This window comes from Entelurus aequoreus, linkage group LG22 (assembly GCF_033978785.1).
Source record: "Entelurus aequoreus isolate RoL-2023_Sb linkage group LG22, RoL_Eaeq_v1.1, whole genome shotgun sequence".
Classification (NCBI taxonomy): domain Eukaryota; kingdom Metazoa; phylum Chordata; class Actinopteri; order Syngnathiformes; family Syngnathidae; genus Entelurus; species Entelurus aequoreus.
Window position 1 is genome coordinate 32761617 of NC_084752.1, and position 18101 is coordinate 32779717.

General features: G+C 39.1%; 1 protein-coding gene across 1 annotated transcript in view; it reads left to right on the forward strand.

Annotated features, from left to right (window-relative positions):
• cnga1a (cyclic nucleotide gated channel subunit alpha 1a) overlaps positions 1–18101 on the forward strand; it is a 59109-nt gene that overhangs the window by 33705 nt on the left and 7303 nt on the right. The window contains exons 6-7 of the mRNA XM_062032929.1: positions 6832–6938; positions 10904–11514. Coding sequence (XP_061888913.1) covers positions 6832–6938; positions 10904–11514 — 718 coding nt within the window. The remainder of the gene's footprint in view (positions 1–6831; positions 6939–10903; positions 11515–18101) is intronic.

The window sequence follows — 18101 nt, forward strand, 5'->3', positions numbered from 1 at the left end:
GTGGCAGAGGAGGTCCTCCAGGTGCTTAAACCCCTCAAAACTGTTACATCTCTACTGAGCACTGAAACTTCACCATCTGTGTCAATGATCCTGCCACTGAAAACAAGGATTCTATAATCCATGACTCCAAGTGTGGAAGACAGCAGCATCACTCGAGATGTCAGGCTTCATTTCACTATCTATGTTTCAAGGAAGATGATGTGCCTTCTTATGTTGCACTTTAAGTTGTTTTTTATTAATGGTCATTGGTCCAAGTTTAAAGAAAGGAGAAATGCCTTTTTTTGTTGAACTGTTTTTCATTAATTATGTTAAAAGGAAAATAAAAATGCATGTCAAGTTGATCAACAGATTGTATTATTCTCCAGTGCAATAACAGTACTGAAATGAAGGCTAAAAGGGCATTAATGGGAGCTTTAAAAAAAAGAAGAAAAAAAGAAGTAACTAAATAGTTACTTTTCACAGTAACGCAGGCCCGGCCCTAACCAATCTGGTGCCCTAGGCAAGATTTTAGGTGGCGCCCCCCCACATCGGCAGTGAAGTGTAAATACTCACAAAAAACCGAATAGCTTTGTCTTTTACCTTTTTTTTTACTTAAAGAAAGCAAATAAACAATCAGAATAGTTAACAAGATTTAAAAAATAATAATAATAAATGAATACAAAAAATAAAAAATAAATATCTAACAATCAATTTATTGTCATCATTACAGTGAAATGCTGAATAGCAGAATGCAAAGTAACAGTATAATATATTATATGAGAACGTTATGTTATGTTATGATTATCTTTAACCGAATCACAGCAGTGCTCAAATTAAAAAAACGCATTCCCTCTCATGTAATATTGCTTAATTAACATTAATGATGTGCACTTTAACAACTAGACTTACAACTATACCTAATATATAAAGGGGTGGAAACGTGACTATTACCTGCAGGGCAAACATTAGCTAACCAGAAGGCAATAACAATGTAAACAAAAAACACCTGCTTAAAAGATCTAATACAAATGTCTCTGAGGAATGTAAGGTGGGAGTACTGTAATTACCTAACGTTACATTATTATTTTCCATAACAATTTAGCCCCCTCCACAATATGAACCCGACGTTAAAACAGAACTAGCTATTTATTGATTAGCAATTGCCGAATCATGTAACATTAGCTTAATGCTAAAAAGCCAGGTTACTATCACATTCTGTAACAGACAAATAATTTCATGTACGCTAACGTTACCTATCTGCTACCTCCGTCTTTTTCTCGTTTCTCCTCCTCTTCTTTTCTATTTTTTCTTCCCTGGGCACCTGACAGTTTTGACCGTTTTGACATCTTGTGTTGTTTTCTTGATGAGGTGACGTCCAAAAAGAGTCATGATACGGGAAGGGAGGGGGTGGGGGGTGTAATGTTGTACTTCACCATCTGTGTCAATGATCCTGCCACTGAAAACAAGGATTCTACATTCCATGACTCCACGTGTGGAAGACAGCAGCATCACTCGAGATGTCAGGCTTCATTTCACTATTTATGTTTCAAGGAAGATGATGTGCCTTCTTATGTTGCACTTTAAGTTGTTTTTTATTAATGGTCATTGGTCCAAGTTTAAAGAAAGGAGAAATGCCTTTTTTTGTTGAACTGTTTTTCATTAATTATGTTAAAAGGAAAATAAAAATGCATGTCAAGTTGATCAACAGATTGTATTATTCTCCAGTGCAATAACAGTATTGTAATGAAGGCCAAAAGGCCATTAATGGAAGGTTTAAAAAAAAAAAAGAAAAAAAAAAGAAGTAACTAAATAGTTACTTTTCACAGTAACGCATTACTTTTTGGTGTAAGTCACTGAGTTAGTAATTGAGTTACTTTTGAAATTAAGTAACTAGTAATTGTAACTAGTTACTGGTTTTCAGTAACTAACCCAACACTGTATATTATATATATATATATATATATATATATATATATATATATATATATATATATATATATATATATATATATATATATATATATATATATATATATATATATATATATATACATATATATATATATATATATATATATATATATATATATATATATATATATATATGTATATATATATACATATATACATACATATACATATATATATATATATATATATATATATATATATATATATATATATATATATATATACATACATATATATGTGTGTGTGTGTGTGTGTGTATATATATAAATATGTGTGTATGTATATATATATATATATATATATATATATATATATATATATATATATATATATATATATATATATATATATATATATATGTATATATATATGTGTGTGTGTGTGTGTGTGTGTGTGTATATATATATATAAATATGTGTGTGTATGTATATATATATATATATATATATATATATATATATATATATATATATATATATATATAAATATGTGTGTGTATGTGTATATATATATATATATATATATATATATATATATGTATATATATATATATATATATATATATATATATATATATATATATATATATATATATATATATATATATATATATATATATATATATATATATATTACAGATGCGCAGATAGGCAATTATTTCATCCGCAACCGCATCACAAAAGTCGTCATCCACCCGCCATCCACCCGAACCAACATTTTATCAAAACCACAACCGCCCGCCACCCGCCACCCGCCCATTGTTATATATCTAATAAAGATGATGCAAGGCATTAGTGAGGTTAGAAAGCTTTTGCCTGTTAAAGAAAGGAGACTGATCCAATGCAGCAGAGACATTCAATGCATGCCAGGCATTAATATCTCTTGGCCACGCATTAGTGGCTGAGATATTAATGCGTGATAATATTATTTATCATTATTATAATATTATTGTCATTTCCATTAAGAAAGTGTTGACTATTGTTGCCAATGCCCTCAGATCAGAAGTGCGTTCCTCACACTTTGTGTGCACAGTTGCAGAAAGCAGAACGATGCTTTTAAGAAGTTAAAAAAATGTTTTAGAAAGACTAGGCTGGTGCACAGTGAAACAGTGAATAATTTCGCGACAAAGATGAACCTTTATTGATTGATCTGCAGCCATGACAAGATATCAGACAATCTCCATTTTCAACGACAGGCAGGAAAATAAAGATAAACACATAGCCTATGTTGTAGGCATAGGCATAGGCTCATACGTTTTTAAGTTGAAATAAAAAAATTAATAAAAAATGTGCCTCATAAGCATTAGGCTGTCAATCACGCGCACAAACTTAAATTATACAATAACATACGTATGTCATCCCTATTTAAACAAAAATAAATAAAATAAATAATAATAATAAATTACCTGCAACTTATTGGCCAAGGCAAATAGCTGAAGGGGGGTAATCAAACCCATCAGACTGCACTTTATCATCAAACTTGAATTATAATGAAAATAGACGGTCGTGACAAACAAAGCAGGCTAAATAGCCTTACATTGTAGCCAATCTGAGATGCGCTTCACTTAAAAGCGAGGTCAAATAATTAACACACAGTAGTATATCTTGAATAGAAAAAAAACACAATAAACAATGCAATTGCCTTAATTCCTTTGCATTGTAGTGCGCCCAAACAACACGTAACCATCACAATTATTCAGCTGACCGAACTCAATATAGGTTAGACATGGGCTTATTTGGTATAGCCTAGGTAACGTAGACTAATTCGTTTAACATATCCAACCGTATGTCTACTTACTTTTTTTTTTTGTTAGCACTATGCAGGAATAAAATGGCATCTACAGTGCCAGGATTCAGGCGAGAGCGACTGGTCTCTAAAATGCGCCCTGCTGCGCTGAAGGAGCGCTCACTTGCAGCACTCAATTGTTGCTGGGACGCATAGGATTCTCTTGGCAGGGTGTTGTAGTCGTGGGAATGATTGTCCTGGTTTCCCCCGAAAGGAAAGTAGATTTTCCTCTGCTGATCCGTGGTTATGGAAGTTTGTAGAGGAATAATCTACTTCATCAACAAGCACAGGTGTATCCTCCTACCATTCTGTGAAGTCAATCCTTTTCTTTTCCGGTGATGCGGCATCAGCTCCAGCTCCAGAATAATTGACTGTTTCAAAGAGTGTGGGTAACAACATTTAACTATGTATGTATATTTCCGAATTGGTTCAACCGCCACCCGCCCGAATCTATTTAAAATCTTTTTTTTTTGTCATGACACCCGCCCGATACCGTCAAGCATGGTGGTGGTAGTATTATGCTCTGGGCCTTTTTTGCTGCCAATGTAACTGGTGCTTTACAGAGAGTAAATGGGACAATTAAAAAGGAGGATTACCTCCAAATTCTTCAGGACAACCTAAACTCATCAGCCCAGAGGTTGGGCTAGGGCGCAGTTGGGTGTTCCAACAGGACAATGACCCCAAACACACGTCAAAAGTGGTAAAGGAATGGTTAAATCAGGCTAGAATTAAGGTTTTAGAATGGCCTTCCCAAAGTCCCCATTGAGAACAAGTTCATGTCAGAAAACCAACACATTTTGCTGAACTGCACCAATTTTGTCAAGAGGAGAGGTCAAAATTTCAACCAGAAGCTTGCCAGAAGCTTGCCAGAAGCTTGTGAATGGCTACCAAAACGCCTTATTGCAGTGAAACTTGCCATGGGACATGTAACCAAATACATGGGTCTAATGCACATTTTCAGTAGACCCATAACAAATTCATAAAAGAACCAAACTTCATGAATGTTTTTTTGACCAACAAGTATGTGCTCTCATCACTCTATCACAAACAAATAAGAGTTGTAGAAATTATTGGAAACTCAAGACAGCCCTGACATCATGTTCTTTACAAGTTTATGTAAATTTTTGACCACCACTGTATATACTGTATATATTAGGGCTGTGAATCTTTGAGTGTCCCACGATTCGATTCAATATCGATTCTTGGGGTCACGATTCAATTCAAAATCGATTTTTTTTTTCAATTCAACACGATTCTCGATTCAAAAACAATTTTTTCCCAATTCAAAACAATTCTCTATTCATTTAATACATAGGATTCAGCAGGATCTACCCCAGTCTGCTGACATGCAAGCAGAGTAGTAGATTTTTGTAAAAAGCTTTTATAATTGTAAAGGACAATGTTTTATCAACTGATTGCAACAATGTAAATTTGTTTTAACTATTAAACTAACCAAAAATATGACTTATTTTATTTTTGTGAAAATATTGGACACAGTGTGTTGTCAAGCTTATGAGATGTGATGCAAGTGCAAGCCACTGTGACACTATTGTTCATTTTTTGTATGTTTTATAAATGTCTAATGATAATGTCAATGAGGGATTTTTAATCACTGCTTTGTTGAAATTGTAACTAATATTGATACTGTTGTTGATAATATTCATTTTTGTTTCACTACTTTTGGTTTGTTCTGTGTCGTGTTTGTGTCTCCTCTCAATTGCTCTGCTTATTGCAGTTCTGAGTGTTGCTGAGTCGGGTTTGGTTTTGGAATTGGATTGCATTGTTATGGTATTGCTGTGTATTGTTTTGTTGGATTGATTAATAAAAAATAAAAAAATTAAAACAATAAATTTAAAATAATAAAAATAAAAAATAAAATCGATTTTTTAAAAATGAGAATCGATTCTGAATCGCACAACGTGAGAATCGTGATTCAAATTCGAATCGATTTTTTCCCACACCCCTAATATATTAATGTTAACTAGATACACACTTAACATTAATTAACTTTAATTAATTGTACACTGACTATATCTATTATTATATATATATATATATATATATATATATATATATATATATATATATATATATATATATATATATATATATATATATATATATATATATATATATATATATATATATATATATATATATATATATATATACAGTATGTATATATATATATATATATATATATATATATATATATATATATATATATATATATATATATATATATATATATATATATATATATATATATATACTGTATATATATATATATATATATATATATATATATATATATATATATATATATATATATATATATATATATATATATATATATATATATATATATATATATATATATATATATATATATATATTTACTTTAGAATGAGAAATGTGGGATACTTCTTTTGTTGCCCTTTTTGTATTTGACTTCATTAAATATTTGGGTAGAATTTTGTTAAACAAAACCAGTTATCTTTTAAGTAATACAGAAATGTATCAGAGTTGTTATCTATTTCATGGAGGAATGTGGTTAATCATAGAACTGGCATCTATTGTTATTTAAAAAGTATTGGTTTTGAATCAAAAATCGTTTCGAATCGAGAATTGATTCTCAATCAAATCGTTGCCAACAATCAAATCGAATCCTGCGGTGCCCAAAAAGTCACAGCCCTACTAACCTGCCACCACATGAAATGACTTAGGGGACCAGATCTTACTCCCAGGCCTGCAGTTTGATACCTGTGACATAATGAATGATCACATGGCATTAAAGCTCTTGCGATTGTAACCCCCATTGGTCATAGTTGAAATATTGAAGACACTGAAAAATCAATTAATTTTGGCCTTCTCATGGCTGTGGATATTGTGACTTGTGGACTATTCCACATTTTGTGTATTATGGTAACAGGGCTGAGTGAAAACCCGGGGACACGACTGAAGTGTGAATTTTAATTGGATGAAAAAAATAAAAATTAGCGTGAAGTGTAGTTGGAGTAAGGAGTAACACAAATAAGTAAAAAATAAAAGAACATTCTCCAGGATTAATATCTGTTTCTGGTGGTGTTCAAACAGGGCATGCTTTGAGGAGCTGCAGCATAACTACATCCTTTACTGGGTTCTATTGGACTACACCTCCGACATCATCTACCTGGCTGATATGCTCGTCAAGACCAGAACAGGTGAAAACACACATGTGCAAAAATGGGCAACAGTTTTGCAAAATGCATGAAAACAATCTTGGAACAAATTCTCGAGGCCTAGAAATAAATAAAAAATCTGTGTAATAGAGTCAGAGCTTTTCTTCCTGTAATTCACATACCACAGAAACATGCACTGTGTTACTGTTAATTTAGCACCATGTGCTAAATTAGTCAGATTTTTCAAATAAGCTTCCTACAGCATATGGAAACACCATAATCCAATCGTGTTCGGTTTTTGAAAAGTCAGATAAACACACCTGGACCCTTCGTACCGCGCATACGCCAGTCTAAACACGTGCGACACAATCCGGAAGCAGATACCATTCAATAAAAACATTGCAACAATTGTAATGAAGAGGGGACTGTTCATTTGCTTCACAAATTAAAAGAACAAAACATTTTAAAGTGCATAAATGGTACTAAAAAAGAAACATATTTATTTAAGAAGGAAGCTTGATTCGGACACCCGAACAAAATACGAATGAGATAAAAGAGAATGAAGCAGCTCTTTTATTATTACACACAACTTCATCTGGAAGAGTATCAGTCGGGGAAGAAGGGTCTTTTCCTTCTGATTTAAAACTCCTTCCGTCAATCCACAGAGCCTTTGCTGCCTTTTGAAAGAACTCAGAGACATTCAAAAGTCTATGATCACCGTCCGAAAATTCCTTCAAAAAAACTAAGGATCCACTGATCCAAGGAATTCAGTCAACTGCGCTAAAAGGAAATTAGCGCCCCCCAGTGTACGAGATGCGCATGGCGTATGACCAATAGTCGCATTAGAGAGACAGCATGACACTTGGACTGGTGTGAAAATACAAACCCCGTTTCCAAATGAGTTGGGAAATTGTGTTAGATGTAAATATAAACGGAATACGGAAACACTTTTCCACCCATATTCAATTGAATGCACAACAAAGACAAGATATTTGATGTTCAAACTCATAAACTTTATTTTATTTTTTGCAAATAATAATTAACTTAGAATTTCATGGCTGCAACACGTGCCAAAGTAGTTGGGAAAGGGCATGTTCACTACTGTGTTACATGGCCTTTCTTTTTAACAACACTCAGTAAACGTTTGGGAACTGAGGAGACACATTTTCGAAGCGTCTCAGGTGGAATTATTTCCCATTCTTGCTTGATGTACAGCTTAAGTTGTTCAACAGTCCGGGGGTCTCAGTTGTGGTATTTTAGGCTTCATAATGTGCCACACATTTTCAATGGGAGACAGGTCTGGACTACAAGCAGGCCAGTCTAGTACCCGCACTCTTTTACTATGAAGCCACGTTGATGTAACACGTGGCTTGGCATTGTCTTGCTGAAATAAGCAGCGGCGTCCATGGTAACGTTGCTTGGATGGCAACATATGTTGCTCCAAAACCTGTATGTACCTTTCAGCATTAATGGCGCCTTCACAGATGTGTACGTTACCCATGTCTTGGGCACTAATACACCCCCATACCATCACAGATGCTGGCTTTTCAACTGTGAGCCTATAACAATCCGGATGGTTCTTTTCCTCTTTGGTCCGGAGGACACGACGTCCACAGTTTCCAAAAATAATTTGAAATGTGGACTCGTCAGACCACAGAACACTTTTCCACTTTGTATCAGTCCATCTTAGATAAGCTCAAGCCCAGCAAAGCCGACGGCGCTTCTAGGTGTTGTTGATAAACGGTTTTCGCCTTGCATAGGAGAGTTTTAACTTGCACTTACAGATGTAGCGACCAACTGTAGTTACTGACAGTTGGTTTCTTAAGTGATCCTGAGCCCATGTGGTGATATCCTTTACACACTGTTATCGCTTAGCTGCTTACGTGCAGTGATTTCTCCAGATTCTCTGAACCCTTTGATGATATTACGGACTGTAGATGGTGAAATCCCTAAATTTCTTTTCAAAAGCTCGTTGAGAAAGGTTTTTCTTAAAATGTTCAACAATTTGCTCACGCATTTGTTGACAAAGTGGTGACCCTCGCCCCATCCTTGTTTGTGAATGACTGAGCATTTCATGGAATCTACTTTTATACCCAATCATGGCACCCACCTGTTCCCAATTTGCCTGTTCACCTGTGGGATGTTCCAAATAAGTGTTTGATGAGCATTCCTCAACTTTATCAGTATTTATTGCCACCTTTCCCAACTTCTTTGTCACGTGTTGCTGGCATCAAATTCTAAAGTTAATGATTATTTGCAAAAAAAAAATGTTTTATCAGTTTGAACATCAAATATGTTGTCTTTGTAGCATATTCAACTGAATATGGGCTGAAAATGATTTGCAAATCATTGTATTCCGTTTATATTTACATCTAACACAATTTCCCAACTCATATGGAAACGGGGTTTGTACAAAAAAAACTAATTATTAGAGAAATCAGACTAATTTAGTGCATGGAAACATACTTTTGGAGACATTTAGAAGACCCACTTAGAAACAGTGACCAGAGTTGTATAAGAAAGAGGATTATTAAAATATGACTAATGAAATAAGATTCAACATATACAAAATAATGTGAAAAAAAAAACTTTTTGAGTTTTTGTCTTAATTTTTTTCCGTGTCTTGAAAACAAGAGCTTGTTATATATTTAGGGTCGTCGTATATTTGTGCAAGTTTGGTTATTGATCGTTTAAATAGATATTAAAGATATTGTTCGACTTTTGAACATGCTGCAAGCGTTATATCCCGTACTTTTCCTCCTCCAAACATGTATGTCCCACAGCACCCACACATATGTACACAAATATGCGCGTGCATTAGTTGTGTTTGTTGTAAGCTAAAGACAGCGATTTGGTAAATTTTAGATCCTATTATTAGAATATAAAATCAATGATAGCTATTGTAAATACATCATGACTGCAAATTGTTTGTTGATTCTCTGGCACCGCTTTCGTGTACAAGCCTCAAACGCCAGTAATTTTTATTTGGCCCGAACAACAATTTTTATTCACTTTAATTTGTAATTGTGAGATACACAGTGGTACCTCAATTTACGAGCACATTGCATTCCATGGCTAAGCTCTCATCTCAAAACATTTGTATCCATTGAAATGAATTGAAATCAATTCCATTGGAGCTTTGCCCTCTCAAAACAGCACCATTTTAACACCTAACATGCCTTTTTGAAAGAAAAAACAACTTTTAGACAAGAAACATTATTCGAAAAACATCACAGTATTACGTGTTACAAAAAACTACAGTAGTTTCATGAAATAATGTGATAATATTGTTTAGCTTTTAGCTTGGGTAGCAGACTTTGTCAGTGTTTCCTACGGGCTGCTTCTCTGTCGATAGGAACTAGGAAATTGTATTTATGTTGTACATGGACATATTTTAATGACGGACAGAAGACGTCAGAGTTGACAACAAGATATAATGCTTTACCGTCCAGTTTGTTGAGTCAGGACTAGACAGAATACATCAAACCGCACCTGCAGCTTCTCAATATTTTTATGGATAAATATCCCTCTTTAAACGTTTTGGCTGCATGCTTGGTATGCAGACTGACGCTTTGACTAGGACTGATTCGGTCGTCTGGTTATTTTCTGACGTACTTTGTCCAATTGTGGCGCTCAAACGCAAACGTCAACTGTCTAATCAAAACGATTGTTTGTTTCTTGTGTAGACAAAGCAGAAACAGGAACGTGTAACAATATATCAACTCTTTATTGCTCAAACGGCCCAACCCTGTGATAAATACTAGCTATAATACGGAGCCAAATTATGCTCGCTTTTTAGCTCATAACAAAAAGCCGAGAGACAGCTCGTACCGCAAATTACTCATAAGTTGAGGTACCTCTGTACAGAAATGTTATGTTCAATTTGTTCTTTCAAACCAGTAATGCAGCCAGAGGTGTAACGAGGGATGTAATTTTGTGCAAGCGACTGTGTGTAAGTACCATCTGAAAAATATAGCCTATATCGATAAATCACTGTAACTCTGCAGGTTACCTTGAGCAAGGCCTGATGGTCAAAGATGAAAAGCTGCTCCGCAACCGCTACGTGAACAGCTTCCAGTTTCGGCTGGATGTTATCTCCATGTTGCCCACCGACATCCTGTATCTACTCCTGGGTCTGGACTACCCGGAGATCCGCGTCAACAAGCTCCTAAGGATCGGCCGCATGATGGAGTTCTTCACAAAGACGGAAACCAAAACAAACTACCCCAACATCTTCCGCATCGCAAACCTGATCATGTACATCCTCATCATCATCCACTGGAACGCCTGCTTCTACTTCTCCTTCTCCAAGTCTATTGGTTTCGGGGCAGATGAATGGGTGTACCCAGCGCTGGATGATCCAGAGAAGCCTGCTTTTGGGCAGCCCATGAGGAAGTATGCCTTTAGTCTCTATTGGTCCACACTGACCCTGACCACCATTGGAGAAACGCCACCACCGGCCCTCGATTCAGAATTCGTCTTCCATGTGGTGGACTTCTTGGTTGGGGTTCTCATCTTTGCCACCATTGTGGGAAATATTGCAACGATGATCTCCAACATGAATGCAGCCCAAGCTCAGTTCCAGTCTCGAATTGACAACATTAAGCAGTACATGCAGGTAACAGTATCCAAGTGTTTTTTTCTATATGAAACTTAGATATAATATATATATATATATATATATATATATATATATATATATATATATATATATATATATATATATATATATATATATATATATATATATATATATATATTATAATAGATATAGTCAATGTACAATTAATTAAAGTTAATTAATGTTAAGTGTGTATCTACTTAACATTAATTAACACACATCAATTATTGTCGAAAAGCTGGCAGTACAAGTGAGTGATGTTGAAATTGTGTTCATAGTGTGAACATTTTGGTAATCAAGCAATACCTGCCGCACTGTTGTGACGAAACGAGAGCTGAGCCGGAGGCAAAGCTCTCGGTCTACCGAGCTATCTACAGTACATTCCTACTCTCACCTATGGTCATGAAGTGTGGGTAATGACCGAAAGAATAAGATCGCGGATACAAGCGGCCGAAATGAGTTTCCTCAGAAGAGTGGCTGGCATCTCCCTTAGAGATAGGGTGAGAAGTTCAGTCACCCGAGAGAGACTCAAACTAGAGCCGCTGCTCCTTCGCTTGGAAAGGAGCCAGCTTAGGTGGTTCGGACATCTCGTGCGGATGCCTCACGAGCGTCTCCCTAGGGAGGTCCTCGTTGCACGTCCCACTGAGAGGAGACCCCGCGGCAGGCCAAGGACCAGATGGGGGGATTACATCAGAGGGAAGTCTGGGGGTCTCTGCTGGAGCTGTTGTCCCCGCGACCCGATTCCGGATAAGCCGTTTAAGATGGATGGATGGATGGATGGAGCAATACCTCTTGGGTTCCTTACTGGAACCATCGTCCTTAATAGATTAAACTGGTGTAGAAGAGCACAGAGATGCCCCACAGGTGCTCAGTTAGGTTTAGGACTTTGCATCTGTAGGTAATATGCAACTATAATTATTTGATACTTGTTTATATTTAAAAATGTCATATTTTAGACCAGTATTTAACCATCGGCCTGGGGCCTATTGTTGGGCAGTAATGACAGTCTCAAACAAAGAGAAGAATTCTGTAGCAAAATTCATGGAGAAGTTTCTTAAGCGCAACAATAATGACTAAACTTTGGTTTAATTGACAGATTAGTTAAGGTGCCATATGTAATAATGTGGCCAGAAATGGTACTGCAATCACAGTCAAAATTATGTAGTGCCCTCCCTCTTTCCCTGACTGATGTTGCCAGCTAGATGAACTGGGCTTCAAACTTCCAATGCCTCTTACTAGGGTTTGAGGTGCTTGGACCATAATAGCTGAATAGACAAGTGTTTTGTCAATAACAAATCTCTAACAAACACATTTTAAACAGAAATTAAGCTATTTTCAGGAAGAAGTACATCATGCCTGCGTACATTATCACAACAAATGGCAATCATATGTTTATTGTCAGTACTATCAGAAAACAAAGACTAAAATAAACTACAACCAACGCTAGCAATGGTTATACTAGTGAAAATAAGTAGAGCATGCTTAGCAAAACTACAGAGGAGACATTTTACCAGGTATGCCTATAGGCTACAATGAGGAATTATTTTATCATGTGATTTGGCTGTCTCCATACGTTTCAGTGGCGGACTGTGCGTTTCCTACCTAGGCCTTCAGTGATGTCCAACTTCAATGATTACCTCTCAAAATACCATCATTTATGTCACCACATGACCATTGCTGGACAAATACTATACATGAAAACATTTACGCCCTACTGGGCATTGTACAAAACAGGTTATTTTCTGGCGCGTTTAAAGATCATTAAACCCGCATCAGCAATTAAAACATATCTTATGTGGTACTGTCAAAATTAAAATTGCAAAAAACATTTTAAACGTGTTGCGATGAGGTGGCGACTTGTCCAGGGTGTACCCCGCTTTCCGCCCGAATGCAGCTGATATGGGCTCCAGCACAGGACAAGCGGTAGGAAATGGATGGATGGGGATTTTAAACGTGAAAAAATAAAGAAATAAAATATCTGAACTATAGGTATGTGGGCTTGTATAAAGCCTCAGGGAGTTGAACGCCCCTGCCTTATATAGTTCCGGGTCACCATTGGGCAAGGTGTAGCACCCGGATGCCCCCCACCCCCATCAGGGTTACGAAACCCCCCTTGAAAGAAACGAAGAGAAGTTGCGTTACCCGGCCCGGAGCTAGGCCCGGAGGCAGGGCTCGTCTGCGAGTACGGCCTGGCGCGAGATTTACACCTTCTAGCCACAGCCCGAAGAAGCTACGTGGACACACCATCCTCTCCGCCACGTGGGACCCCCCCAGTGGGGTCGGGTGCACTGCCAAGTGGATGGCAGTGAAAGTGGAGGCTCCAGACGGACCAATTCGGGGCAGCAGAGGCTGACTTTTGGGACGTGGAACGTCTCTACGCTGGTGGAGAAAGAGCCTGAGCTGGTGCGGGAGGTGGAGCGCTACCGGTTGGATCTGGTGGGGCTTACCTCTACGCATAGCAAGGGCTCTGAAACCACACTCCTGGACAAGGGATGGACCTTGTTCACTTCTGGAGTTGCTCAGGGTGTGAGGGCCCAGGCGGGTGTGGGGATACTCACGTGTCCCCGGCTGAGTGCCTGTACATTGGAGTTCACCCCAGTGGACAAGAGGGTCGCCTCCCTTCGCCTTAGGGTTGGAGGGGGGAAAACTCTTGACTGTTGTTTGTGCGTACGCACCAAACAAGAGTTCAGAGTATTTGGCCTTCTTGGATACCTTGCATGGGGTCCTGTATGGGGCGCCGGCTGGGGATTCCATAGTCTTGCTGGGGGACTTCAACGCGCACGTGGGCAATGACAGTGATACTTGGACTGGCATGATTGGGAGGAACGGTATCCCTGATCTGAACCTTAGTGGTGGATTGTTATTGGACTTCTGTACTAGTCATGGACTTGCGATAACAAACACCATGTTCAAGCATAAGGATGCTCATAGGTGTACCTGGTACCTGAGCACCCTAGGCCAAAGATCAATGATCGATTTTGTAATCGTATCAGTTGATCTGAGGCCGTATGTTTTGGATACTCGGGTGAAGAGAGGGGCTGAACTATCAACTGATCACCATCTGGTGGTGAGTTGGGTCAGATGGCGGGGGAAACCTCTGGACAGACCTGGCAAACCCAAGCACGTAGTGCGGGTGAACTGGGAACGTTTGGAGGAGTCCTCTGTCCGAAAGGACTTCAACTCCTACCTCCGGCGGGACTTCTCTGCCATCCCTGTGGAGGTTGGGGACATTGAACAGGAATGGGCAATGTTCAAAGCCTTTATTGCTAAAGCTGCAGCTGCGAGCTGTGGCCAGAAGGTCTTATGTGCCTCACGGGGCGGTAACCCTCGAACACCCTGGTGGACAGCAGTGGTCAGGGGAGACGTCCGACTGAAGAAGGAGTCCTACCGGGGTATGTTATCCCTGTTTTCCCTGCTTCCCCGGATGGTTCCCTGCTTCCCCCTCAGGAGGGGGAAGCAGGGAACCATCCAAGCTGTGTACAGCAAGGATGGGACTCTGCTGACTTCAAGTGAGGAAGTCATAGGGCGTTGGAAAGAGCACTTTGAGGAACTCCTGAACCCAACTACTTTAGACACACCCTCCCTGACAGGAGCAGAGCCTGAGGATGATGGGGGATCGACATCGATCTGTCGGAGTGAAGTCACTGAGGTAGTTAGACAACTCCACAGTGGCAAAGCTACGGGGGTTGACGAGACCTGTCCAGAAATGCTGAAGGCTCTGAGTGTTGAGGGGCTGTCTTGGTTGATACGCCTTTTCAACATTGCGTGGAAGTCTGGGACAGTGCCGAGGGAGTGGCAGACTGGGGTGGTGGTTCCCCTTTTCAAAAAGGGGGGCCAGAGGGTGTGTGCTAATTACAGGCAGAGTCATGACCATGGCGGGGAGGGTATACGTCTCGGGGGGCTAAAGGTTGCGTCACTGCTGTTTGCAGATGATGTGGTTCTGATGGCACCTTCGGTTCGTGACCTTCAGCTCTCACTGGATCGGTTCGCAGCCGAGTGTTCAGCGGCTGGAATGAGGATCAGCATCTCCAAATCTGAGGCCATGGTTGTCAGCAGGAAACCGATGGTTTGTACAGTCCAGGTAGAGGACGAGACTCTTTCCCAGGTGGAGTTTAAGTATCTCGGGGTCTTGTTCACGAGTGAGGGAAAGATGGAGAAGGAAATCAGCCGGAGAATCGGAGCAGCTAGGGAAGTATTGCAGTCTCTCTGTCGCACTGTTGTGAGGAAACGAGAGCTGAGCCAGAAGGGTGGCTGGCATCTGCCTTAGAGATAAGGTGAGAAGTTCAGTCACCCGAGAGAGACTCGGAGTAGAGCCGCTGCTCCTTTGCTTGGAAAGAAGCCAGCTTAGGTGGTTCGGGCATCTCGTGCGGATGCCTCACGAGCGTCTCCCTAGGGAGGTCCTCATTGCACGTCCCACTGGGAGGAGAGCCCGCGGCAGGCCAAGGACCAGATGGGGGGATTACATCTCCTCTCTGGCCTAGGAACGCTTCGGGATTCCCCAGGAGGAAGTTGCTGATGTTGCTCTGGAGAGGGAAGTCTGGGGGTCTCTGCTGGAGCTGTTGTCCCCGCGACCCAATTCCGGATAATAATAATAATAATAATAATACCTGGGATTTATATAGCGCTTTTCTAAGTACCCAAAGTCGCTTTACATGTAGAACCCATCATTCATTCACACCTGGTGGTGGTAAGCTACTTTCATAGCCACAGCTGCCCTGGGGTACACTGACGGAAGCATGGCTGCAATTCGCGCCTGCGGCCCCTCCGACCACCACCTATCATTCATCATTCAATTCACCGGTGTGAGTGGCACCGGGGGCAAGGGTGAAGTGTCCCGCCCAAGGACACAACAGCAGCAATTTTTTGGATGGTAAGAGGCGGGGAGCGAACCTGCAACCCTCAGGTTTCTGGCACGGTTGCTCTACCCACTACGCCATGCCGCCCCTTAAGCGGTTGAAGATGGATGGATGGAATATCTGAACTCACATTTCATCGACAGCTGAGCTAGCTTCCAGGGTTGGCCGAGATGGTCTCACAAGATGTCGTTTCTCTTTGAATATCCTTCTTGAAAATGGCCTTGCAAATATATGTGTTGTCTTGTCTAATCATAAAAGATTCAGACGAGGCGTGTTGGCTGACTTCTTAAAGTGTACTCCACAACGTGCTTATCCAAAACATCCCGCTACCGGCATGTCTACATTTAACCTAAACGGGGCAACTGCGCATGCTCTTTACTACTGTGGCATGCTGGTAATGGAGTTCTTGTGTTACCTTGCTCATAACATCACTGTATATCTGCCTTGGGCCAGCTAGAAGGCCTTACTGACAACAACTCGTGATCTGATTGGCTATCGCAACTGTCTGTCACTGTATGTCCCCGTTCGTTTACAGCGCACGGACGCCAGCATTGCTGACTCTAAAGGCCTGCGGCAGATTTGGTACAGCATGGCAACATAAGCTAGCTGAATTCTGATTGGATAAATACTCTATAAACTAAAAACAACAGCGCTGGAAGGAGCATAATATGAACCTGTTTTTATGTTCTATTTATTTTATTTATTTATTTTTTATTGTGCTCTTTTTGTGTTGTGTTGTGTTTGCTCGGTTCTCGTATTATCTTTTAACCTGCCCATTGTACAGCACTTTGGCTACACCTGTAGTAAATTTAAAATGTGCTTTATAAATAAAGTTGATTTGATTTGATTTGATTTGATGAAGAGAATATGAAATATCTTTGATATTTAGGGAAGGTAAATAAAAAAATACTTGTATCTTTAATTATGATCATGATTTCTGATTATTGTTAGGCCAGCAGAGAAGGCCTTGCTGGCCCTGACGGCACACCACTGATACGTTTCACATTGCCATGATGACAGCCGTGCTAATGTTGGAACCCATTTCCTCAGCGTATCAGCATAATGAGAATGAAAAAGACACTGACACTATTCATATCCACATAGGTTTTGTTTGTCGAAAAAATATTTTGCGCTGTCAGTGGGAGTACACATCGACATACAGGCTAACGGGCATATATTTCCCTCGTTAACCTGTATGTCGATGTGTCATTGACCGGGCTAGCATGCTAAGCAATACACTAGGAGCTAAGCACCATCACACTAAGCATTTGTAGCACGAACATACTAGCTTTACAAGATCATAGACTGTTTTGGACAATATAGTTTACATACAAAATGTCCATTTCCATTTATTACTAGTAATAAGAAAACGTAAATGCCTGACTTACCTATCAAGGAGGAAATTAGCAAGTTTGGCGTCCCCACCTTCAATTGTCTCCATCTTTCAAAGGCATCCCCGATACAAATCCTCGTTTTTTTTTCCTGGCTTTGTCATGAATAAGTTGAGAATCTTAACAAGGCCTTTTAGCTTTAATAAGATCTGACATGTTTAGTAACTTTACCAGTGGCAGTAGCCAGACGAAGAGGGCGGTGCGTAACTGGCAACCTGGATGTGACACACTCACAGACTTTCTAATTGGTCAAACGGTAGAGGGGCGGGTCATCGAAATTAAAACAATAGCAAGATTTTGGGACTGTAAATCAAAATTTGAAATAAGCATATACTGG